The sequence below is a fragment of the Caretta caretta genome, chromosome 1, assembly GCF_965140235.1.
Source record: "Caretta caretta isolate rCarCar2 chromosome 1, rCarCar1.hap1, whole genome shotgun sequence".
Taxonomy (NCBI): Eukaryota; Metazoa; Chordata; order Testudines; family Cheloniidae; genus Caretta; species Caretta caretta.
In genome coordinates, this window is record NC_134206.1 from 58409599 (window position 1) to 58435375 (window position 25777).

General features: G+C 39.5%; 1 protein-coding gene across 10 annotated transcripts in view; it reads right to left on the minus strand.

Moving 5' to 3' along the window:
• Positions 1-25777, minus strand: part of FNDC3A (fibronectin type III domain containing 3A) — a 207363-nt gene that overhangs the window by 54567 nt on the left and 127019 nt on the right. For 4 of the 10 annotated variants that reach the window (XM_048849789.2, XM_048849826.2, XM_075128431.1 and 1 more), the window contains 2 exons: positions 8950-9026; positions 3877-4114 (listed from right to left, as the gene is read on the minus strand). In XM_048849789.2, the coding sequence (XP_048705746.2) occupies positions 3877-4114; positions 8950-9026 (315 nt within the window). Of the gene's footprint in view, positions 1-3876; positions 4115-8949; positions 9027-12964; positions 13124-14507; positions 14670-25777 lie in introns of all 10 variants that reach the window. The other 6 variants (XM_048849873.2, XM_048849893.2, XM_048849902.2 and 3 more) reach the window with 3 other exon arrangements.

The window sequence follows — 25777 nt, forward strand, 5'->3', positions numbered from 1 at the left end:
GAAGCTAGTACAGCCAGGCATGCTCAGCACACTATTCATTTCTGTTTAAAAATTAATAGTAGATTTCTATATATTTATAGTATCATGGGCAAAGCTATTCTCCTAATCTGTTTGATGAGGCAGTCAAAACAGCGAACAGCAGTGATCTGGTGTACAGCTGTGACTTCACCAAAAAAGCCCAATCACCCAAACAGAACATGTCTTTGGACAAATAATGATTAATAACAAGAAAGAACTATTCATTCTTGTCAAATTTTGTACTAAAGATTCTACTTCCTTTCCCAGCACTAATATTTTCATTCATTTTAACATCACATACAGGAGTGCTTTAATTACACAGTGAAGCCTTTTAAAAGGTACACACCACAGCACCAGCTCTGTTTTCTCAGTGTAATCCTATCTGTCATTAGTAAAGGAAACAGCTGGTGTTTGTTATACTTATGGGAAAATGAGATTCCTCTCAGGGTGAACAACCTGTCACTTTACTTCCTCAATTTATGCACTGGTTGCATTTAGAAGAAAAGTTTAGCAATGGGAAAACAGGTATCAGGTGGACGAGATGGTTGACTTATCAACTTTTGGTAACAAAGACATTTTATTAAGACAGATTACTTAAAATGAAAAAGTTTTTTAAAATGTATTCTTTGCATTATATACATGACATATATATATATATATATACACACACACATACACACACACACAATACTTATAATAATACTTATAACAATACTCATTACAATATATATAAACAATCTAACTATGAGGGAATAAACCTTCTGGATATTTTGATTTATCACTAACGTTTTAAATGGGCAGAAGTAACACACCATCTTAGCTTGTGTAGATGTACCATATCGTTGCACATAATCTGAAAAGATAACTGTGAAGTGGATTTACAAATATAAATATTAATTCAGTTCTGAAATATGAAGAAAAAAGAAGAGCTAGCTCCTGTTCTAGTCTGCAAATGTTAAAATTGAGAGGTTTTAAAAAAAATATTTATCACTTTATTCAGAACAATCTGTGGGTGGAATGCTAGCTTAGTTAAAAATATAAAAATGATTGCCATTAACCATATCTTTCTACTCTGTGAAATAATCTACATATAACAAGTAAACCAATTATGATCAGAGTCACATATGTTCTACAATTCTGCAGTCATGGAACTGGCTGCAGAATCAATTCCTTACCATAGAACTGTGCAGCAGAATTAAAGGCCTTAAATATATCAGAAAGTTTTAGTTGTTTAAATTGGTTTCTAAATAGTCTTAGCTAAATGGGTACAAACCACTTGTGTAGACACTCTTATTTAAAAAAAAAAAAAAAAAGGAATACTTGTGGCACCTTAGAGACTAAAATTTATTTGAGCATAAGCTTTTGTGAGCTAAGGCTCACTTCATCGGATGCATTCAGTGGAAAATACAGGGGGGAGATTTATATACACAGAGAACATGAAACAATGGGTGTTATACACACTGTAAGGAGTGTGTTCACTTAAGATGAGCTAATACTAGCAGGAGAGTGGGGGGCGGAAGAAAATCTTTTGTAGTGATAATCAAGGTGGGCCATTTCCAGCAGTTGACAAGAACGTCTGAGGAACAGTGGGGGGTGGTGGGGGGGAATAAACATGGGGAAATAGTTTTGCAAATCCAGTTTGCAAATTAATTCCAATTCAGCAGTCTCTCGTTGCCAACTATGTCCACATATCTATTCAGGGAACACCATCATAGGGCCTAATCACATCAGCCACGCTATCAGAGGCTCGTTCACCTGCACATCTACCAATGTGATATATGCCATCGTGTGCCAGCAATGCCCCTCTGCCATGTACATTGGTCAAACTGGACAATCTCTACGTAAAAGAATAAAATGGACACAAATCAGACATCAAGAATTATAACATTCAAAAACCAGTTGGAGAGCACTTCAATCTCTCTGGTCACTCGATTAGAGACCTAAAAGTGACAATTCTTCAACAAAAATACTTCAAAAACAGAATCCAACGAGAGACTGCTGAATTGGAATTAATTTGCAAACTGGATACAATTAATTTAGGCTTGAATAGAGACTGGGAGTGGATGGGTCATTACACAAAGTAAAACTATTTCCCCATGTTTATTTCCCCCCTCCCCATTCCTTAGACGTTCTTGAAATGGTCCACCTTGATTATCATTACAAAAGGTTTTCTCTCCCCCCCCCCCAACCCCCTGCTGGTATTAGCTCATCTTAAGTGATCACTCTCCTTACAGTGTGTATGGTAACACCCATTGTTTCATGTTCTCTGTGTATATAAATCTCCCCACTGTATTTTCCACTGAATGCATCCGATGAAGTGAGCTGTAGCTCACGAAAGCTTATGCTCAAATAAATTTGTTAGTCTCTAAGGTGCCACAAGTACTCCTTTTCTTTTTGTGAATACAGACTAACACGGCTGCTACTCTGAAACTTGTCTTATTTTAAAAAGAGTCTTATATTGGATTTAGTATAAGTTGGTAGGGAATCAACTGAAGATAAATCCAACATAAGACACTTTTAAATCGAAATAAGATTGTGTCCACGGAGGGTTGGGGGGAGAGTTGTACTAATTTAACTAAACTGCTTTAGAAACTGATTTAGTTTAATCAGTACAACTTTTTAGTTTAGTCAAGGCTTAATATTTTGTTTTAAAAAATACATTTTGAGCCATTATTGGGCAATGAAATACTATCCTCCAGAGCCTGAAAACAGCTTGAAAGAGCAGACCCGAAGGGTGCAAACTCATTCATTGCAACTGAGAGTTGACTTTGAAGTGTACTGATGACATTTTGAATCTCAACTTTATTAACCAGTTTATTACCAATCATTTTAGTAGAAAAATCCTGCTAATGTGCTTATTTATGGTTGTTGATGTATTGGTGGATATTTTAGAAGTGACCAATTGGGTGATCAGATGGCAACCTAGGAGTTCAAGCTCTCCCCCAAATTCCAAGTCACCTTTGTTTTTACACAGAAGGGGAAGGAAAGAGAAGATGAATACTCTTCCTTTCCCATTTCCTATCCCCATCTTCTCAGTGCCTAAGCCTCTGCTAGCTCCTGGCTGCCAATAAACACAAGCCACATTCCACACCGGAGCCCAGGTAGCAAAACTCCAACCACCCCACACCCAGCAGTCGAAACCTGTAAATACCACTCCTGACATCTCCAATTCAGTTTGCTGCTGTTAATACAAAAATGTGCAACTTTGCTAAGAACCATAAATATTGGAACAGTGCAAAATTTAAAAACATTCAAAAACTCAGGTATATCTTGAAATTGGTATAAAAATAAACAATGAATAATGTACTGTTTTATTTTTCACATATTTAATTCAATAAAGATGCTCTGGTTTTGAATTTACTTGAAGTAACTGTGGAAATTTCAACATGTCACAGATTTCTACACTGCTTACGTGGTAGAAATTCACGGAATTTGGATCCAGTGTCCCAAAGAGAACAAAGGGCCTAGCTATAATGCTGAGGCAATGATTTAAATATTGAGTCAGAGGAAAGAGTGACACTCACTGAATCACTAAAATCACATCATATATTGCCTTGCCTTTTACAGTGTGGTAAGGCTCCCTTCTATAACTGACCAGGCCTAAGTCTCCTTAGATTGTGATACCAGACAATTTTCTGAAACAATATACTTAATGTACTTGAATAAAAAACGTATATGGTTCCCTGATACTGTCTTTATTTGTACTGCAGGATGCCTAGCTAATAGCTTTAATTTAGGCTATAGTACTGCTTAAAGCAACAGTTATACAACAGAGGAATACTGAATGGACTGGAGACGCCAGTAGAACATGAATACGTTGCTTTGATAGGATCTGTAACTCTTCGGTAATTTACTTACCCAGATCTCCATATACCTGTGATGTGTGATACTGTGGTATATACTGTGCAGCCATATCACCTGCTCCAGTCACTGTTGAGTATATATGTCGTGGTGGAGGGGGCATCATGGCTTGAAGAGGAATGAAACCAGGCAATGGATGATGTGGAGGCCGATGTATTACTGCATGACTGCCAGGGTGAAATTCTGGAGCCTGGGGAACCACCACAACCCTTCGAACACCATTGTCTTCAATAACCTGTAAGCCAAGAGAACAAAACATTGATCAGGTAAAGGACTGCTTCTTAGATAGCAAACAGCTCATTTCAAATATATGCCACAAAGAGAAAATGGAGTCTGGAACTATGCAGTCTGAAAGATAACAAATCAATAAATCTTTTAAAAAGAGAATTTTTCATGTTGAATATAAGAGCAAAAGAATCCTCAGTGGTATAAGTAGAACAAAATGGAGACGATAAGAAAAAAAAAGAATGTGGGAGAGGAAAATGAGGGATAGTTAGTAGTGTGTTTCAGTGGGTTTTTGTAGGAAAGTGCAATTGGTTTCTGGATGGGAAAATAATCGGGAGAAACTACTTCTACCCCTTCTACTTCTACTACTTAGAATGAAAACTGCGGGTAACAACATTTTATAAACAGATTTTAATCCTTATAGGCCATTTTGAGCTTCACCAGTGTAGTTAATCCATTTTTAAAAAAAGTGGAAAACTAAATATGACTCCATTGGTAGTACAACATGCTACCTAAAAGGGTATCTGGCTTGGAGTTACCATAGCTGGAAGTATTGTGGGGGCAGTAACCTCAGCCTCCGGAGTGCCAAAAAGAAAAAAAAATTACACTTTGACCTCAAGATCCAAATAACAAGTGTTACAGAATACCTCAGAGGAAATTGCCAGGCCTCTCAGCTGGCAGGTTTGCATGCTGACGAAGTTGTAGTTGATATATAATAGGGCGTGATAGATATAAAATAGTGGGGGGGAAATAGCCATTCAGAAAAAAGGAAAACCTATGTGTCCACTGTAATATCCTAAATAGCTTCCTAAAATAGGGGACAGACCACTTGGAATATATTGTTAGTTGCAATGATGTTTGGTGAGATGACCTTCTACTGTGATGTAGGTGTGGGAAGAGGAACACACATCAATCAAGATAAAGAAGATGTTAAAAATCTATTTAATGTCAGATTGATCAATTACAGAAATACTTATCTTAAATTTAAGATTAATTTTTTAGCCATGAATATAGCTTTAAAATAAATACCACATGACTTTCCAAAGGATTTGGTACTTTAAAACTGTCCCTTGCTGGAAAAGAAGAATATTTTAAACTAAAACAACATTCCTCAAAGCTACCAAAACTGAAGTCGTCCTGTCCTTGCAATTTGGATATAACAACAACACTATAGGCAACTATAATTAGATTTGGCCAGTTTAATTCCCCAAACATAAAGATGTAATTTTAATTATTTTTTAAAGTTCCTTATGTTTGTAGCAAGGATAGTCATACGAATTATGCTTTCTAACATACAAACGTTATCCTACATATTACACTAACATTTGGAGTCTGACACACTGAAAAAAAAAGAATTAAAGATATCACTTCGTCCTTATTCTTCCCTGCTGCGCTTAGCTATTGAGGCACATACAGTGTGTAAGATTATGCCTAGTTCACAGACTCCTGTGGTATCTCAGCATGTCAGAGTAAGAATGAGAGTGTAAAGAGTGAAGAATGGTGAATGAAGAATGGTGAGAGTGTAAAGAGTGAAGAATGGTGAATGAAGAATGGTGAGAGTGTAAAGAGTGAAGAATGGTGAACTTCAAGTGTGTATACACACACACACACATATATATTTAAAAGCTAAACTGCAAAATGCAGCAAATCACAAGGCTATGAAAGGTATTCAGCACAACATAATTTATTAAAATCTCGCTTTTCAGGCTCTGCCACACCTGGACCTGTGCCAGCTCCTATTCTCCATGATGCCCCAGCACAGTTTCTGCAGCAAATCATACTTAACATATAATCTGCTGGAAAATGGAGACAACCTAGATGGAAGTGTTGGATCTAGCCCGTTTAAGGTATTTATCCAGCCCCATAACAGATTCAAATTCTGTAGCAAGCAAGATTTCATTAAAATAATGTTTCTTGCCCTTATGGCTTTAAAAAACACCAAATGTGATCTGAAGGTAAACAAAGTGCAAACCAATATAATGCTGTCCTCCTGGGTAACTGCCCCATTCATGATCATTAGGTTCTGAAAGTCCAATAATTAAACATTAGAGTTTCACATAATTTACATGCACAACTGTGTGTCTCATTTAAACATTAACTGCAATTGAGTGTGCAAATCGGATAACTGCACACGTACACACACACACACACAAAAACACCCAAGTATGATTTCCCCCCCAGCACTGAGGGATGCTGAATGCAACAATAACCTTATAAGCTAAACATTTAATTCTGGCATGAGGCCCATACTCTGTATCTTTGTGCAAAGCTATCAGCATCATCATCAGGAGACCCACTATAGATCAATGGATGTAGATAGACTTAACTCTGTAGAACAGGCTGGCCCACACACAGTAACTAAAATATAATTTCACTCTCTTCACAGAATGAATTTCACTCCCACGATATTGGGGGTAGAGCAAGCCCTGTTTTTTTTAAACAATATATCACGTTTTCTGAAACACTTATTAGTTTTATACAATGTGTGAAAACCAAGACATGTCTTATCCTATATGTTGGCTCTAATCCCCAGCAGTGGAAAGTATGGTGTGAAATCACCAAATTCAGGAGCTGGGGCAAATCCAGGCAATAGAGACCTAAACTAAAATGATACATAAATGATAGATATGTTGAATAGCCTTCCTAGTTTTTGGTGGTTTTGATCATTTAGCATATATTTCTGCAGGTGTTCAACTTCTCTTAATATATATATACACATTTGCAGGGCACCTTCAGGTTTTTTTCTTCTTTTTAATGTTAAGTATAAGGAGACAATTACATACATACAAAATGGGAAATGACTGCCTAGGAAGGAGTACTGCAGAAGGGGATCTGGGAGTCATAGTGGATCACAAGCTACATATGAGTCAACAGTGTAACATTGTTGCACAAAAAGAAAACATCATCCTGGGATGTATTAGCAGGACTGTTGTAAGCAAGACACGAGAAATAATTCTTCTGCTTTACTTTGTGCTGATTCGGCCTCAACTGGAGTACTGTGTCCAGTTCTGGGTGCCACATTTCAGGAAAGATGTGGACAAATTGGAGAAAGTCCAGAGAAGATCAACAACAATGATTAATGTTCTAGAAAACATGACCTATGAGGAAAGATTGAAAAAACTGGGTTTTTTTTTAGCCTGGAGAAGAGAAGACTGAGGGGGACATGATAACAATTTTCAAGTACATAAAAGATTATTAAAAGGAGGAGAGTGAAAAATTGTTCTCTTTAACCTCTGAGGATAGGACAAGAAACAATGTGCTTAAATTGCAGCAAGGGCGGTTCAGGTTGGACACTGGAAAACACTTTCTGTCAGGGTGGGTAAGCACTGGAACAAACTGCCTAGGGAGGGTGTGGAATCTGTGTCACTGGAGGTTTTTAAGAACAGGTTAGACAAACACCTGTCAGGAATGATCTAATTATTTAACAGACCTGCCCTGAGTGCTGGGAACTGGACTAGATTAACCACTGAGGTCCCTTCCAGTCCTACACTTCTATAATTCTAAATTAAAATCTCTTGTTGGGACTGTATTTGTTTTGGGAGAACTATGAGCTTGGTACTGGTTGCTTCACCTGGTAGCAAGTTATCTATTTGTTGTCAATTTTTTTTATTTGTTACAGTCTTTTTGTATAAATCATTACACATTGGTATGTTTTGTTAGCAATAAGCATTTCAGAACTCCTACAACATAAAGGTTTTACCAAGCTTTGATAGCTCTGGGTGGCAGCTGGGAGAGGCTCTGTGCCCTCGATGGAAGCAAACAGTACATATTAATTTCACTAAAATTATTTAGCCTTTCATGTCTTTTATAACATTTTAGCATTAAGTAACCCACTTGAAATAAAAAAAAATACAGAAGAAACTAGCTCATAGCAAAGATGTAAGGATTTTTATTTTTCCTAATGATAAAACATGAATTTTGACAGGAAACGTGCCTTTCTGTTATGACCTAAAACAAAATGAAACAATTAAAAACCACACAATCCATTTTGCTGCCAGATTTGGTATTCTAATATTGAAGATTTAAGAACCAACCAAGCGCTTGTCTTCACTGTCAGTTAGCACGTGGCAAGACAGGGTATGAATATACAGCATGCGAGCCTGCCATGCGGATCATGCTACTGCACATTAAAAGTTCTAACTATGGTATATTTAGTGTGCAGTAGCAGAATCCACACGGCCAATTAGTGTGTGACAACCTAGAGCACTGTACATTCAACCCTGGCTTGCTGCACATTAAATGACCATGCAGACAAGCCTTTATACACAAACTTTCCCCAGCAGAGAGTAAGAGAAAGTAGGTGGGCCTCCTGCCCTGTATGCAAGCACTCTGATGACGGACAGAATTTTATACTCTTTCATTAACGTATGCATCATCTGACTGGCTTTGGTGTTTTGGGTGGCATTTTGTGTTGTTTGTTTGTTTCTTTTTCTATACCACAGGCTGTGAACATTGGGTCAGCAAAGGTAGGGTAAGTTGGCTGCAGAACCAGTACAGAGGCAAGTGAAAAAATTGTATGGTTTGTGGCAAATTTTAATTAAGACAATACACTGACAATTATCAAAGATTTGTTTTGCAGTAGTGCCTAAAGACCAATATTATACACATACATCAAAAAGGAGGCTCATAAAAGCAAACAAGGAGACTCCTGCTGAAGAGACTTTATGGTACACCACCATATTTACTTGTGCAAATCACTGTAATTCTGAAACTTACCATGTCATGTTACCAGGTTAGACATGTCAGCTTATTGCTATGTTAGTCCCAGGATTTTATGTATGTTTTATTTAACTGCAAATGTAATGTGAACATATGAAGTCATATGAATCAGATGTTTGGACATACCTGTGGGGCATATCCAGGAGGCACATAAATAGGAGGCACTGAACCATTTGGGGACATCATTGGAACCTGAGCAGGACCTAAATGGGTTACAGAAGTATTTCAGTATAACATGGTTTAACAAGCTTTAAAAGTTCTAAGTCCATTCTGAATTGCAATATCTCTGCAAGGAAATACAAGATAACATGGATAAACAGAGCACATGAGCTATAAAGATAAAATGATAGTGAAGGGTACTCAGTTCATGTGAACAACAGATACGGCGCATAGAAAAATTATTTCCCTGCAAATATTTCCCTCTTTCTGGAAATAAGGCTTCTTTTTTTAAACACACAAAGCTATAATCACCAAAGGTAATTATTAAAAGGAAAAGAAATCCATGTGTATTCTTCGTAGGAAAATATTTGAGAAGGATGGTTTTGTGGCAGAAGCACAGGAATGGGAGTGTGGAGGACTGTATTCTATTCTCAGCTTTGCAACAGACTTCCTGGGTAATTTTAGGGAAAGTAAAATGTGTAGGCTGATTTTCAGAGGTGCTGAGCACCCAGAGTTCCCAACTATTTCAATGGAGTTACAAAAGGGATGAATTTGATTCTTTATCTGTAAAACCAGGATAATACTTTTCCACCCCAAAAGAGTGTTCTTATTCTTAGACTTAAGACATTAATGCTTGTAAACTGTGTTCAGATCAGCAAATGCAAGGTGCTAAGTAAACGCCAAGTATTAGTTGTATAAGCAGATTAATCTATCCTATGCTTGATAAGCAAAGATGCGTGAAGAAAAATAAAGGTAATTCTGTCTGAATGCGAAAAACTGGGCTAGAGCAACAAAAATATTTCTGAACGTAGTATCTGATCAAATTCGAAAACTTTATACAAGATCCTCAACATAAAACATGCAATTCTATAAATGTTTTAATCTGCAAAGACGATAAGTTTTATTTTCTGTGCAATTGGTAGTCCATGACTTTGACAACAAAGAAAAATTCTCTATCTAATTTTAAGAGCAAGGTCTTTAGTTCCAGATGGGAAAAGATGGGTTAAAAGTAAACTTTAATATAACCTTTTCAATATTTTGTTTAACTTGCAATTACAAATCTTCTTCAGCAACTGAAGCAGTGGGAGTTCTGCTGGAGTAAGGAGCATTGAAGAGGATCGTACATAATATAACAAATATATAAGCCTACAATAGGTTGCTACTATCCCTAACCCTAAAACAGTCTCTCTTAAACAGAATATTTAAGAAGAAAAACAAGGATGGAACTACTTAAAAAAATAAAGTCAACAGCACTAGCTGCAGACATATTAAATGTATCACCGGCTAAAACAGAAAATACTTTACATTTTAAAATAAAAATAAAGGCTCTGTTCTCTGAGGCTTGTATCTTGTAGCCATTTATACCCAAGAAGAATATTTTCAAAGTAGATACAAAATGATACCACTCTGCTTTAAACCACGCACTTTAAACAAGTATAAATGACTACACAAGTTACAAGTCAGTTGAGAATCGAGCCCACAGTTCTTCATGCTGCTCACATCTAATTAAAACCCTTCATCCTAGTTGCTCCAGAAACTCTGATGATGCACATCTGTGAAGAAAGATAGATAGTATGCATATAGATGGTTAGCACATCAATGGATGTTTACTTTTTCTGCATCTGGTCAAATTAAGTAGAGTGTTCTGAACAGCAAACTATACCTTCCTTCTGAAGACCACCAATTTCGTGTATTTAGTGTCTTTCTGTCTTGACTAATATAAGCAGCAGTTTTCTCCAAAGCCAATACAAAAGTTGCCATATGGTGGCATTAACACACTGCTCCCAACACAGCCACGTTCACAAACCACCTACTCCCCCGGCAGTCAGAAAATAAGAGACTCAAGGCAATTTATGAACTTGAATGAGTCCCGCTTGTGGTGTTAGCATTAAGTCAAGGTGCTAACTTCGAAATATTTATATCCTGACTTTAAAATTCTGAAGTTTTAAAAATAGAGAGAAGATGGTTTCTTCTCACTCAGGCTGTAACGGTGAACTCCATTATACTTCTGATTAGGTTTTTAAATCATTGTAAAATGTAATAAATGGTAGATAAACTTAAAAAAAAAAGCTGGGCAGAGTTCCATGCTGTGATGATTTTGCCAGAAATCATGGTACTGCTGGCATGACTTGGAAAAAAAAGGTTTTTTGTGAAAGCGTAGGATAAAATGCGAATGCCAGATTTTTAAAAATATAAAATTGGGTTTGTTTTTTTTGTTTTTACAACTAATATGAAGATCCTGGTTTTATTTACGCATAATACATTGTAAAAGGAACTCTTATGTTTCTATTTGCTATTGCTTCAAGTTACTTGTTGACTGTTGATAAGTATACATGACAAATTTACTGAACCTAGCCATGAAATACAGTAATGGTGTCACATTATCAGCCAATAATGACATTATTACGACGTGTTAACTCTCTAATTTTTTATAGTGTACACAAATGAAATTCTGCTTTAGAAAGTGTTTCCTTTATATGATATTTGATTATTAATGTCAAAGGTTTCCATGCTCTAAATTGATAGTCTGGAATGTTCTATACATTGAGTCATGCTGAATCTCATTATGAAAGTAAAACTGAAGGACTCAGAAAAAAATCTGATAGAAATATTTTATAGTTTAAAACAGTGGTGCCCAACCTTATTACATAGGAGGGCCACAGAAACCTACGCACAACCTTGTGTGGCCCAAACAGATTCTACATATTTTAATATGATTTAAAGTCACCTGTATTGATTTATATTTTAAATTCAGCTTGTTTTGTATGTATTTAGATAGAAACAACCTATGTAGAGTACTGTCTATTTACACACTCGTGTAAACTAAAATTATGTAAACATGACGACGAAGTGCTAATGAATTGCATGTTAGTATATTGTGTGGAAGCAGGCTGCAGGCCTTATGAAATGCTCTGGTGAGCTGTGTACAGCTGCAGGCCGTAGGTTGTATACCCCTGGTTTAAAATATAATTGCCTAAAAAATGCCTCATCATACACTAAAAATATCACATTAGAACAGAAGACAATGTTTTCCCATACTTTCAATAGTGCCATTGTATCAGAATGTCTACATTTCCCTTAAATTATTGTGGCTGACCTAGCTTGTAATTTTTTTTTTTTTTTTTGGCAGTGATAAGCATTTTGTCCTAAGGGAAAATAAAGAGACGGTGATAGGAAGCAAGTCTCCTGAGACATTTCTAATAGAGTTCATGAAAATTCAGAACACTTGCAAGAAGCAGTGAAACCTAAACATAACAGCTCAGGTCATATCAACTGTAGCAGGCTGCTTAAAATCTTGAGCTTGGCTATTTGAACAGAATGTAAAACAAAATGTATCATGCCTCTTATAAACACTATAAAGAGAGAAACAAAATCAATGTGATGTATGCTTTCTACTGTCCCAGACATAATTTAATCCTATGAAAATACATTTCAAACCTGTAAACTTCAAAATATTGGAAAAAAAACCCTTATTTAATCAGATATGCAATTAGTTCTCTTAGCTTTTAAGTCTCACTTTCTCATTCAATTTTGAATTCAGTAAAGAGATTGTAAGCTTATATGGACTGAGTTTTCAACATAAAAAACAAACATTTTATCCAGTCTATAAACAAAGATTCTTTCTGGGAAGTAACTGTATATAATAGTGCTCTTATAAAACTAGTATTCGTAAAGTCCTCCAAATACAATAACTGCTTCTAATTTTATGTTCTGACAGACAGGGAGATCCTTAAAACAGGATATGCAGTGGTACACATTAATCTACTGAACCCACATTAATCTACTGAACCCATAAAGACAATTCACAATTTTACATACCACCAGATCTATGTTTAAATGAACCAACCCTTTTCTACCTTTTTTAGCTATTATATATCTGGCATCTGCTGAAAACACAGGCTGAGTTTAGATTTATGTAATGCTTTTCATGTTTTAACATAAAAGCAGAACTTTCTTTCAAAATACAGTCAGCAAATCTTACCACTCATTTTGTTTTTACTGCAATAGCAGAAGAGTAAACAAGATCCAGTGATCCAAGGTTGGACACGTTAGCAGCTTTAATTGGGAGAATGCTTTCGTTTTTTGCTGGTTGAGGAAAAGCTCCTTTGACCGAGTCACATGATCATCACCACATGACTTACTGAGAAAGGAAAAAAGGGAAGCTTCAGGTATGCAGCACAGTGATTTGTTCTTGTAAACACTGAACTTCTTTTTCTGTGATAAGATTTTTGTCTTTTAAAATATGTACTACAAGTGGATTCAAAAGCTTGTCAAAACAAGTGGTAAAAGTAGCTCATTTTAAAGGAGAAAATGACAACTGTTCTCAGTGGAATACCCCACAGAGAAACACTTCATTTACTGTTTTACATGATGTATACTCTGATTTTTTTTCCAATCTATTAAATTCTACATAATCTGATGTGATTATTTACAGAAGTTCTTATAATTGAAAGCTTTTTACTTTTTAATTAACAGAATTAAGTTTTAAGGAATTACTTTAACCATATATTTTCTGATTAGGAGGGTTTACCTTTAGCTGATAATCAGTGAACCCTTGGGGAAGCAGGTACATATAAATACCTCTTTTTAAACAAACACTATTTTGACACCATGTTTAGCAAGCTGTGGTAGTTGTGATACTAATCTGTGTGGATGCTGCAGGTCATGAACACTGCTATACTTAGCATTAGTCTAATGTGAACAAGGATGAATCACTCTCTCTTTGTTATTCCCAGGAGGAAATAGTGTTCAGGATTTACTGCAGCACATTAGTTTAACTATGTCTCTGTAACTGAACACCCACACTTTGACATCACACAGGCAATGATATGCATCACTGACGCAAGCACTGCCAGGATCAAATAAAAGGCCACAGCAGTTGAAACAATAGAGTGCACCACTGACGTAGCAGCATGCCCATATAACATTGACAAACTGCAGTAAATCAATAGTCCCCGATGCCAGGAATAGTTGCACCACTCTTTCTTTATATAATAGCTAAGACTTGGACGTTTTATGTTAGGCTTCCAGCAGCTACAGTAATTACAAGAGACAGCAGCAGCAACAAAAACCAAGAAGTCTATATCTCTTTAAATTCTCTCTGTAAGATACCATGAAGTATCAACTCTAAGTGACAGACACTAGAAAGTGCTACAAAGAAAGAACTGAGAATTTTACTTATAATAAGCAGATAATATAATCTAAGTTTGGGACTTGAGCTGAGAAAGAGGCACCAGTCGGAGCTGTGAGCACTACAAGGATGTAGATAAACAGTGCTGTCAATCTAACACTTTTCATTAGCCCTAAATTCACACTGACGAACCACTGCCCACCTCCCAACTGTCTAGCTTTGGCATCAAGGCTATGTAGTAGCTGCTCACAAACTGGGATGGCCAATTTAAATATATACCGTTAAATTGACTGTTATATCTACCCATGAGTAGATTGCAGTGAACAGGGAAGCTTACCTTATAAAAGGATAGTAGAAAGAATGAAAGGGGAAAACTCTCAAACAAAGCAGATACCTTCAGAATTGGAAAAACCCCATCAGCTTCATCCAAAAAGACTGAGGATTAATGGATCAAAGGACAGAGAGCTGTGAAGCGTGATCATCTCCAACCACTCCTGAAGAGTCCCTTCCAAAAACATCCCAGGCTTTTCCATGGGGGAGTGCACACCCATTCAAACTGAGAAAATAAAAGGAGGCCATCAAATCCCCTCACAGAGGCAAATTGCCTGGAGAGGACAGATTCCCGGTAGGGTTTTACAGTCAATAAACCAATCAACTCTGTCCTATATTGGCCCAAACCTTTGAGAAAACAGAAGATACAGGCTTCCTTGCCCAAAATATCAAATATACGTTTATTTCAATTATTTCTGTAACCATAATGCAATCTTTTTTTTGCCAGTTACAGGCCTACTCTTTAATCAATGTAGTCTTCAAAATATAAAATAAAATCTTGGACTCTGCAGCAGATGATCAGCCTCTACTAACTGGGGACATCTATGCCATCCAAGGTGCTCCAACCCCATAGTGGCAAGGGCTACAGAAGCGCTTAGACAGATCTGTTGCACATCAGAGACTACCACCCTACCCCATCACCCAGTACAACTGAATGAGGAGGTATTCAATTAAATGGAATTATTATACAGTCTCTGTTCCAGACTCTCAAAATATTAAGTTTGGGTCCTTTCTTTTATGGATAGTATCAGATTGTCTCGAGTAATTATCATGTGTCTATAGCAACAGTACCAATAAATTAATGTTAAATGTCTCCAGTCCTCTTATATCTTGTCCTGATCCAAATCCCTGACTATCCATAAGTCACCATGTATCACAAGGAAACAAATACAGCATATTAGACTGAACACAAGGAATTTTTCCATTTTAATGTTCTTATCCTCAGTTGTAAAAATCCAACTATCTCCACTGGCTCTTTAATGTGATTAAACAGCAGTGTTTGTCTTACAGTTTGTTCTCACACAAAAAACTGAGGGAAAAGCGAGAGACTCTCAGTTTCCCAAGAGTGACTTTGTGTAGTGCTTACATAATAGGACTTTCACTATTTGAACATAATACTCACTCAGTGCATGTACAATAAGACTGAGGTGATTCAGAATTAATTAAGCAACCAACCTGGCCACCTGACGGGACTTAAAACAGCTCTTGCTAGGGAATATATATACACCATCTAAAAGATTTTACCGACACAGTTCAGCATTTTTTTCCATGCTGCCCCTTTCAGTCCTTCAAAAGAAAAAAGTTTTATTACCTGAAAAGGTATTTTCTGTATCTTTATATCCAACTCTCTGCACTAAAGGGTTATTTCCTTCTGTCACAGCTTAGCAGGCTGCACTAATACCTAACTAGAGTGCAGAATTTTTTTGCATCTCCTGCTTTCTCAGGAAATAAGGATCTAAGGCAAGGGTAATCAATTATTTTTTATCAAGGTCCAAACTCCAGAAAAAATAACAGAAAAATAACAACAACAACAATTACATAAAAAGATTTCGGGATCTGTTCAAAAGCATCTGGTAGGCCAGATTTGGTCTGCAGTCCACAATTAACGAACCCTGATCGAAGGAATCTTCTTTCTCCAGTTGTGATTTTCTTAATACTCAAAAAAATGGAATAAAATCTGCACACAGGTAGGTCATGACTAAGCAAATCAACTATACGCATTATTGCTTTTATCCAAAATACTTATTTTCAGGGTAGGGCATTCCAGAGTTTTGACTGAAATTAAAGGGAAGGTAATGAACTTCTATTTTCTGTATTTTAATGACTGATGGTATTTGAATATTAAACCACATATCTGGCTAGGAGGATAGGAGAAAGTCAGGAAGTCACCACTGCTCCAAGAAAGCAACACCCATAGGGTATGTCCAGAAAGTAGAAGGTATCCAACTTATGATACTTTGGTGAATAACTGCAGGAAAAGCCAAATTTTCTTTTCTTCAAAGGAGATGTTCTCTTCTCTTTCTGTTCATAAAAATGCTATACATTTAACTGAATGCACTTTGAATTGGGATCTGTTGAATTGTGTAGGTTTCAGAGACATACAAGACAATCTAATGGTAGATTTTTTTTGTCCTATCTCCATTTTAATGACAATAAAGTACCACCAGTACTTCCCCTTCCTAGTAAACAGACTAGGGCAGAAACTGGGAAGACCATTTTGTTCGGTAAGTTGGAACAGAGACAAAACTTAAATAGCAGGAGGTGACAGGCTAAGGATCTGTTATTCATCAAGACAGAGTGGAGAAAAATTTGTAGGACAGAGTAGCTGGTTTACTAAGTGATCTATGAGAAAAACAGTGACAACTAGGTAACTGATATCATGAGTCTTGAAGATTAAGGTGACCTCCACTGATGAAGATCCGGGACCAGGATAGCTGGTACAAAAAGTGGCTACTATGTAGTTCCCATTAAAAACTAAAAGGTTTAATGACAGCTGTCCCTATTTTTTTAAACAAATGGCTCAATGTCCCTGTAAAATCTATTTCATTGAATGTATAGACATCATTCACTGTAGGCATACTGCTGGGCCATGCAGGTACCCATAGCAGTGCTGCTGATCTGGCCCCACAGTATACCAACATTTTTATGGCTGACTTAGAACAACGCTTCGTCAGCTCTCGTCCCCTAATGCCCCTACTCTACTTGCGCTACATTGATGACATCTTCATCATCTGGACCCATGGAAAAGAAGTCCTTGAGGAATTCCACCATGATTTCAACAATTTCCATCCCACCATCAACCTCAGCCTGGACCAGTCCACACAAGAGATTCACTTCCTGGACACTACGGTGCTAATAAGCGATGGCCACATATACACCACCCTATACCGGAAACCTACTGACCGCTATGCCTACCTACATGCCTCCAGCTTTCATCCAGACCACACCACACGATCCATTGTCTACAGCCAAGCTCTACGATACAATCGCATTTGCTCCAACCCCTCAGACAGAGACGAACACCTACAAGAGCTCTATCAAGCATTCTTACAACTACAATACCCACCTGCTGAAGTGAAGAAACAGATTGACAGAGCCAGAAGAGTACCCAGAAGTCACCTACTACAGGACAGGCCCAACAAAGAAAATAACAGAACGCCACTAGCCATCACCTTCAGCCCCCAACTAAAACCTCTCCAATGCATCATCAAGGATCTACAGCCTATCCTGAAGGACGACCCATCACTCTCACAGATCTTGGAAGACAGGCCAGTCCTTGCTTACAGACAGCCCCTCAACCTGAAGCAAATACTCACCAGCAACCACACACCACACAACACAACCGCTAACCCAGGAACCTAACCTTGCAACAAAGCCCGTTGCCAACTGTGTCCACATATCTATTCAGGGGACACCATCATAGGGCCTAATCACATCAGTCATATTATCAGAGGCTCGTTCACGTGCACATCTACCAATGTGATATGTGCCAGCAATGCCCCTCTGCCATGTACATTGGCCAAACCGGACAGTCTCTACGTAAAAGAATAAACGGACACAAATCAGACGTCAAGAATTATAACATTCAAAAACCAGTCAGAGAACACTTCAATCTCTTTGGTCACTCGATTACAGACATAAAAGTGGCAATTCTTCAACAAAAAAACTTCAGAAACAGACTCCAACGAGAGACTGCTGAATTGGAATTAATTTGCAAACTGGATACAATTAACTTAGGCTTGAATAAAGACTGGGATTGGATGGGTCATTACACAAAGTAAAACTATTTCCCCATGTTTATTCCCCTCCCCTCCCCGTTCCTCAGACGTTCATGTCAACTGCTGGAAATGGCCCACCTTGATTATCACTACAAAAGGTTTTTCTCCGCCCCCCCGCTGGTAATAGCTCACCTTACCTGATTACTCTCGTTACAGTGTGTATGGTAACACACATTGTTTCATGTTCTCTGTGTATATAAATCTCCCCACTGTATTTTCCACTGAATGCATCCAATGAAGTGAGCTGTAGCTCACGAAAGCTTATGCTCAAATAAATTTGTTAGTCTCTAAGGTGCCACAAGTACTCCTTTTTTTTTTTAAAAGAAATAGTATTTTTCAATTCACCTGATACAAGTACTGAGGTGCAATCTCTTTGTTGTGAAAGTGCAATTTACAAATGTAGATTTTTTTGTAACATAACTGCACTCAAAACCAAAACAATGTAAAACTTCAGAGCCTACAAGTCCAATCAGTCCTACTTCTTGTTCAGCCAATCGCTAAGACAAAGAAGTTTGTTTACAATTGCAGGAGATAATGCTGCCTGCTTCTTGTTCACAATGTCACCTGAAAGTGAGAACAAGCATTCACCTGGCACGGTTGTAGCCAGTGTTGCAAGGTATTTAGGTGCCAGATATGCTAAACATTAGTATACCCCTTCATGCTTTGGTCACCATTCCAGAGGACATGCTTTCATGCTGATGCTCGTTAAAAAAATAATGCATTAATTAAATTTGTGACTGAACTCCTTGGGGGAGAATTATATATGCCCTGCTCTGTGTTTTACCTGCATTCTGCCATATATTTCATGTTATAGCAGTCTTGGATGATAACCCAGCACATGTTGTTCATTTTAAGAACACTTTCACTGAAGATTTGACAAAACGCAATGAAGGTACCAATGTGAGATTTCTAAAGATAGCTACAGCACTTGAACCAAGGTTTAAGAATCTGAAGTGCTGTCCAAAATCTGAGAGGGATGAGGTGTACAGCATGTCTTCAGAAGCCTTTAAAAGAGCAACACTCCAATGCAAAAACTACAGAACCCGAGCCACCAAAAAAGAAAATCAACCTTGTGCTGGTGGCACCTGACTCAGATAATGAAAATGAACATGCGTAGGTCCGCACTGCTTTGGATTGTTATCGAGCAGATAACATCACCCGTCATCAGCATGGATGCATGTCCCCTGGAATGGTGATTGAAGCATGAAGGGACATATGAATCTTTAGTGCATCTGGCACATAAATATCTTGCAATTCTGGCTATAACAGTGCCATGAGAACGTCTGTTTTCACTGTCAGGTGACACTGTAAACAAGAACCAGGCGGAAATGTAAATAAACTTGTTTGTCTTAGCAACTGGCTGAACAAGAAGTAGGACTGAGTGGACTTGCAGGCTCTAAAATTTTACACTGTTTTATTTTTGAATGCTGTTTTTTTGTACATAATTCTACATGTTGTAAGTTCAACTTTCATGATAAAGAGTTTGCACTACAGTACTTGTATTAGGTGAATTGAAAAATACTATTTCTGTTTTTTTACAGTGCAAATGCTTGTAATCAAAAATAAATACAAAGTGAGCACTGTACACTTTGTATTCTGTGTTGTAATTGAAATTAATTTATTTGAAAATGTAGAAAACATCCAAAAATATTTAAATACGTGGTATTCTATTATTGTTTAACAGTGCGATTAATTTTTTTAGTTCTGATTAATTTTTTTAAACACTTTGCAGCCCTAATTACTACCACCAAAAGTATTACTAAGTAATTTTCCCCTCAATTACATTTCCTTTTCTTCCTTTCTACAACAGATTCTTTTTAATCAGCAGATGTAAGCAGTGTAACTCTTACCATGTTTACACAGGGAGTTTAGTTCTCACTGAGTTGACTCACACTAGTTGGTGCGTAATACATAAGCCATAGTGATAACGTGCACACAGGATGGCTGTGCCCTCTTTCAATTTGCATCATTGTGAATATACAGCAGGGACTTTGTGTGAACTAAGCAGGTGGCATTGTGGGAGGATATCCCATGGTCCTTAGCTTTGCTGGTGAGCTGTGCGCATGCCGGGATTTTTCTCACTGCGCACTGAGAGATGCATAATGTAAGCCGAAGCCAGTGGCGAATTCTGGACTTGGGGTCAAATCAAAAGAATCCCATGATTCTGCTCCCTTTGTCCAATGAGTCTTCTCTTTCTGGGCAGGCTACCACCATTTTCAACTTTCAGCAGTGAGTCCTGCAGCAGCGGAGAAAGGATGAGGAAGCTCAGAAGCCCACTGAGAAATTGCTACTACATGAGCTCTTCCTGGAGCCACTTCAAACAATGCAGCACTCTTTCTGGGCTTGGGGAACTAGTGTTAATTTGTGGGAAAGGTTTGTTCTGCAGACCTGGGATAATTATCAGTGACAAAAGAATTTCAATATGGTAAAGGCAACCTTTTTTGAGATCTGTGCTGAAGTGGCCGTGGAGCTGCAGCAAAGCATACCAATGTGTGGTGCCCCATACTCACTGAGAAGTGGGTCACCATTGTTCTCTGGAATCTGGCCATCCCTGAACGTTGCCAGTCTGTAAACAACCAATTTGCCGTAAGATCAACCGTTGGAACCACTGTCATGCAGGTATGTGATACCATGCATAAGGTACTGTTGCATCAGGTTACAAAACTTGTTAATGTTCAGATTTTTGATGGCTTTGCATGCATGAGGTTCCCAAACTGTACTGGGGTAGTAGATGGGACCACGTGCCTATCATTTATCTCCCATATCAGGCCTCTAAGTATATCAACAGAAAGGGATATTTCTCCATGGTTCTCCAAGAGCTGGCTGACCACCAGAGCTGGTTCACAAACATAAATGCAGAGTGATCTGGAAAGGTCCACAATCTTTTGGAACTCACCTCTATTTGCCCTAATGAATAAAGGAGACTTTATCCCCAGGATCACCATGGACATTAATGGTAGAGAAATTGCTCCAGTTATCCTGAAAGACCTGGCTTATCCTCTGCTTCCCTGGCTAAGGAAGCCATTCACAGGCTACTTGGAGAGAACGTAGGAGCTGTTTAACTATAACTATAGTAGCTGCAGAATGACAGTGGCGTGTGCGCTGGCTACCTTAAAGGAAGGTGGCACTATTTATGGGCTAGGTTGGAGGCTGCAGAGTTTTTTGCTTAAAATTATAGCTGCATGTTGTATTTTGCATAATATTTGTGAAAGTAAGGGAGAAAGTCTTAACAAGGACCGGGAGGCTGAGGTGCAGAGACTTCCTCAGCAGTTTAAGCAGCCAGCAAGGAACCCATGAGAAAATGGAAACAGACAGAACAATACTGTCAGGGATGCTGCCAAAGGCTGGCCCTTTAAGGCAGGTGGGCTCAGACTTGCCCGTGATAGCTACTCGGGGCAATTAGTGATGCCAGCTGGGCATAATGGTGTAGTGACTGACTCCAGGTTCAGAGGACTACTTAAATAGAGCTGGGAACAGTCTATGGGGAAAAGATTCTAGAGAAGATAGGACTCTCCTGCAGGAAGAACCCACAGGATAGGCTCCTGGGGGATGAAGGTGGGGAAAGCACCGAGACAGGGCTCATAGGGTGTGTCTACACAGAAATTAAACACCCATGGCTGCCCTGGGTCGCTGACTCGGGCTTGGGCTGTGGGGCTGTACAACTGCAGTGTAGACATTTGAGCTCAGGCTGGAGCCTGAGCATTGGGGTCCCACAAGGGGTGAGGATGCCAGAGCCGGAATGTCTACACAGCGATATTTAGACCCACAAGCCTGACTCAGCTGACCTGGGCCAGCTACGGCTTTACTGCCGACCTTTTATTCAGCATAAACGTACCTGTACAGGTTGGAAGTCAGGTAGGAGAACCCACATAAGGCAGAGTAGGGTCCTGTGGAGGAGCCCCAAGACAGGGCCTACAAAGATCAGGGAGATTCGCAGAAGCTACTAGTTCGCACGCCCTGGTTCTCATGGGTGACTTTAATTTTCCTGATATCTGCTGGGAGAGCAATACAGCGGTGCATAGACAATCCAGAAAGTTTTTGGAAAGCGTAGGGGACAATTTCCTGGTGCAAGTGCTAGAGGAGCCAACTAGGGGGGGAGCTTTTCTTGACCTGCTGCTCACAAACTGGGAAGAATTAGTGGGGGAAGCAAAAGTGGATGGGAATCTGGGAGGCAGTGACCATGAGTTGGTTGAGTTCAGGATCCTGACACATGGAAGAAAGGTAAGCAGCAGGATACGGACCCTGGACTTCAGGAAAGCAGACTTTGACTCCCTCAGGGAACGGATGGGTAGGATCCCCTGGGGGAATAACATGAAGGGGAAAGGAGTCCAGGAGAGCTGGCTATATTTCAAGGAATCCCTGTTGAGGTTACAGGGACAAACCATCCCGATGTGTCGAAAGAATAGTAAATATGGCAGGCGACCAGCTTGGCTTAACAGTGAAACCCTAGCGGATCTTAAACATAAAAAAGAAGCTTACAAGAAGTGGAAGGTTGGACATATGACCAGGGAAGAGTATAAAAATATTGCTCAGGCATGTAGGAATGAAATCAGGAGGGCCAAATCGCACCTGGAGCTGCAGCTAGTGAGAGATGTCAAGAGTAACAAGAAGGGTTTCTTCAGGTATGTTGGCAACAAGAAGAAAGCCAAGGAAAGTGTGGGCCCCTTAATGAATGAGGGAGGCAACATAGTGACAGAGGATGTGGAAAAAGCTAATGTACTCAATGCTTTTTTTGCCTCTGTCTTCACGAACAAGGTCAGCTTCCAGACTGCTGCGCTGGGCATCACAACATGGGGAACAGCCCTCTGTGAAGAAAGAGGTGGTTAGGGACTATTTAGAAAAGCTGGACGTGCACAAGTCCATGGGGCCGGACGAGTTGCATCCGAGAGTGCAAAAGGAATTGGCGGCTGTGATTGCAGAGCCATTGGCCATTATCTTTGAAAACTCGTGGCGAACGGGGGAAGTCCCGGATGACTGGAAAAAGGCTAATGTAGTGCCAATTTTTAAAAAAGGGAAGGAGGAGGATCCTGGGAACTACAGGCCAGTCAGCCTCACCTCAGTCCCTGGAAAAATCATGGAGCAGGTCCTCAAAGAATCAATCCTGAAGCACTTACATGAGAGGAAAGTGATCAGGAACAGTCAGCATGGATTCACCAAGGGAAGGTCATGCTTGACTAATCTAATCGCCTTCTATCGATTAGATTATCGATGAGATTACTGGTTCTGTGGCTGAAGGGAAAGCAGTGGATGTATTGTTTCTTGACTTTAGCAAAGCTTTTGACACGGTCTCCCACAGTATTCTTGTCAGCAAGTTAAAGAAGTATGGGCTGGATGAATGCACTATAAGGTGGGTAGAAAGTTGGCTAGATTGTCGGGCTCAACAGGTAGTGATCAATGGCTCCATGTCTAGTTGGCAGCCGGTGTCAAGTGGAGTGCCCCAGGGATCGGTCCTGGGGCCGCTTTTTTCAATATCTTCATAAATGATCTGGAGGATGGTGTGGATTGCACTCTCAGCAAATTTGCGGATGATACTAAACCGGGAGGAGTGGTAGATACGCTGGAGGGCAGGGATAGGATACAGAGGGACCTAGACAAATTGGAGGATTGGGCCAAAAGAAATCTGATGAGGTTCAATAAGGATAAGTGCAGGGTCCTGCACTTAGGACGGAAGAACCCAATGCACAGCTACAGACTAGGGACCGAATGGCTAGGCAGCAGGTCTGCGGAAAAGGACCTAGGGGTGACAGTGGACGAGAAGCTGGATATGAGTCAGCAGTGTGCCCTTGTTGCCAAGAAGGCCAATGGCATTTTGGGATGTATAAGTAGGAGCATAGCGAGCAGATCGAGGGACGTGATCGTCCCCCTCTATTTGACATTGGTGAGGCCTCATCTGGAGTACTGTGTCCAGTTTTGGGCCCCACACTACAAGAAGGATGTGGATAAATTGGACAGAGTCCAGCGAAGGGCAACAAAAATGATTAGGGGTCTGGAACACATGACTTATGAGGAGGGGCTGAGGGAACTGGGATTGTTTAGTCTGCAGAAGAGAAGAATGAGGGGGGATTTGATAGCTGGTTTCAACTACCTGAGAGGTGGTTCCAGAGAGGATGGTTCTAGACTATTCTCAGTGGTAGAAGAGGACAGGACAAGGAGTAATGGTCTCAAGTTGCAGTGGGGGAGGTTTAGGTTGGATATTAGGAAAAACTTTTTCACTAGGAGAGTGGTGAAACACTGGAATGCGTTACCTAGGGAGGTGGTAAAATCTCCTTCCTTAGAATTTTTTAATGTCAGGCTTGAGAAAGCCCTGGCTGGGATGATTTAATTGGGGATTGGCCCTGCTTTGAGCAGGGGGTTGGACTAGATGACCTCCTGAGGTCCCTTCCAACCCTGATATTCTATGATTCTATGATTCCTAAGGAAAGCTGCTAGAGTCTCTGGGAGAAAAGAGGCAGTAGGGGAAGAAGCAAGATAAGAGAAGCTTGGGGAAGGGGCGGGACAAGGGTGTTTGGGTTTGTGTGATTAGACAGGTGGCAATCCTAAAGGGAATGGGAGTAATTAATTCACTGAGTAACTGGGAGACAGTTAATTAGACAGGGAAGCATCTGAACATGGTTAAGGATTTCAGTTAGACAAGGAGAAAGGGAAGGAAGCTCTTGAGGAGAGGAACTGCCAGGGAGCCCAAATTAGGCAGCAAGGCCTGGGAGAGTTCCTGAACAAGCAGGGGAAAGACTTCAGCGCTCTCTAGGCAGTGGAGATGCCTGATGCCTTACAGCTGAAGTAGCTGCTGCTGGCACCTAGAGACTTTTGTTTTGGAACTTAAGTTTTATCTAGACTCTTAGATAAGAGCCTTTAAATCACTGTATAAGTGCTCATTTCAGAAGGTTTTATTAAAGGGAGATAAACTACTGTAAAGCAGAGTGGCTTCTTCTCGACTGGGCTGTTTCTGACCTCATTGAGGGTGGAAACTGAGGCAAGCTACAGCAGGCCACACTTAGTGTCTTCTGCCATGGCAATGCTGTCTCTGGCCACTTCAATGCTCTCTCCCTAAGCTCTTTGGATAGTTCCCTGGTCCCCCCCCTCAAATACAATCTCAGGCTCTCCATTATTTTCATTTTTGGGAAGTGGGGGTAGGGGAGTCTGAAATGAGGTCTACAAACAGTTCATCCCAAGTTCTCTGTGTCTTCCCCGTAGAGTTATCCAACTGCTCATTCATTGATAAAGGCCCTGTCCTTGAGAGTCTGGCCAGTGCAGGTGCTCTGGCTGTGGGAGTAGGGGAAAACACCCAAGTGGTGCTGGCTCATATTCCAGAGAGGCTATGATAGTATTTTTCTAATATGTATTTCTTATTTCCCCTTCCTGAGATTCTTCCCACTCTGGGGGAACTCCAGATGGTAAACGGTGGGTGCATGGGGCTAGATTAGGATTTTTGGGTGTGCCGTAGATGCTGTTTTAGTTTGCAGTTGTGCCTCTGCGGCTGTTGGGAATTATGTTTGGGGTTTGGCTTTGCAGTTTAGGTTGTGCCTTGGAATTGCTTATCAGGTGTTGGAGGGATTAG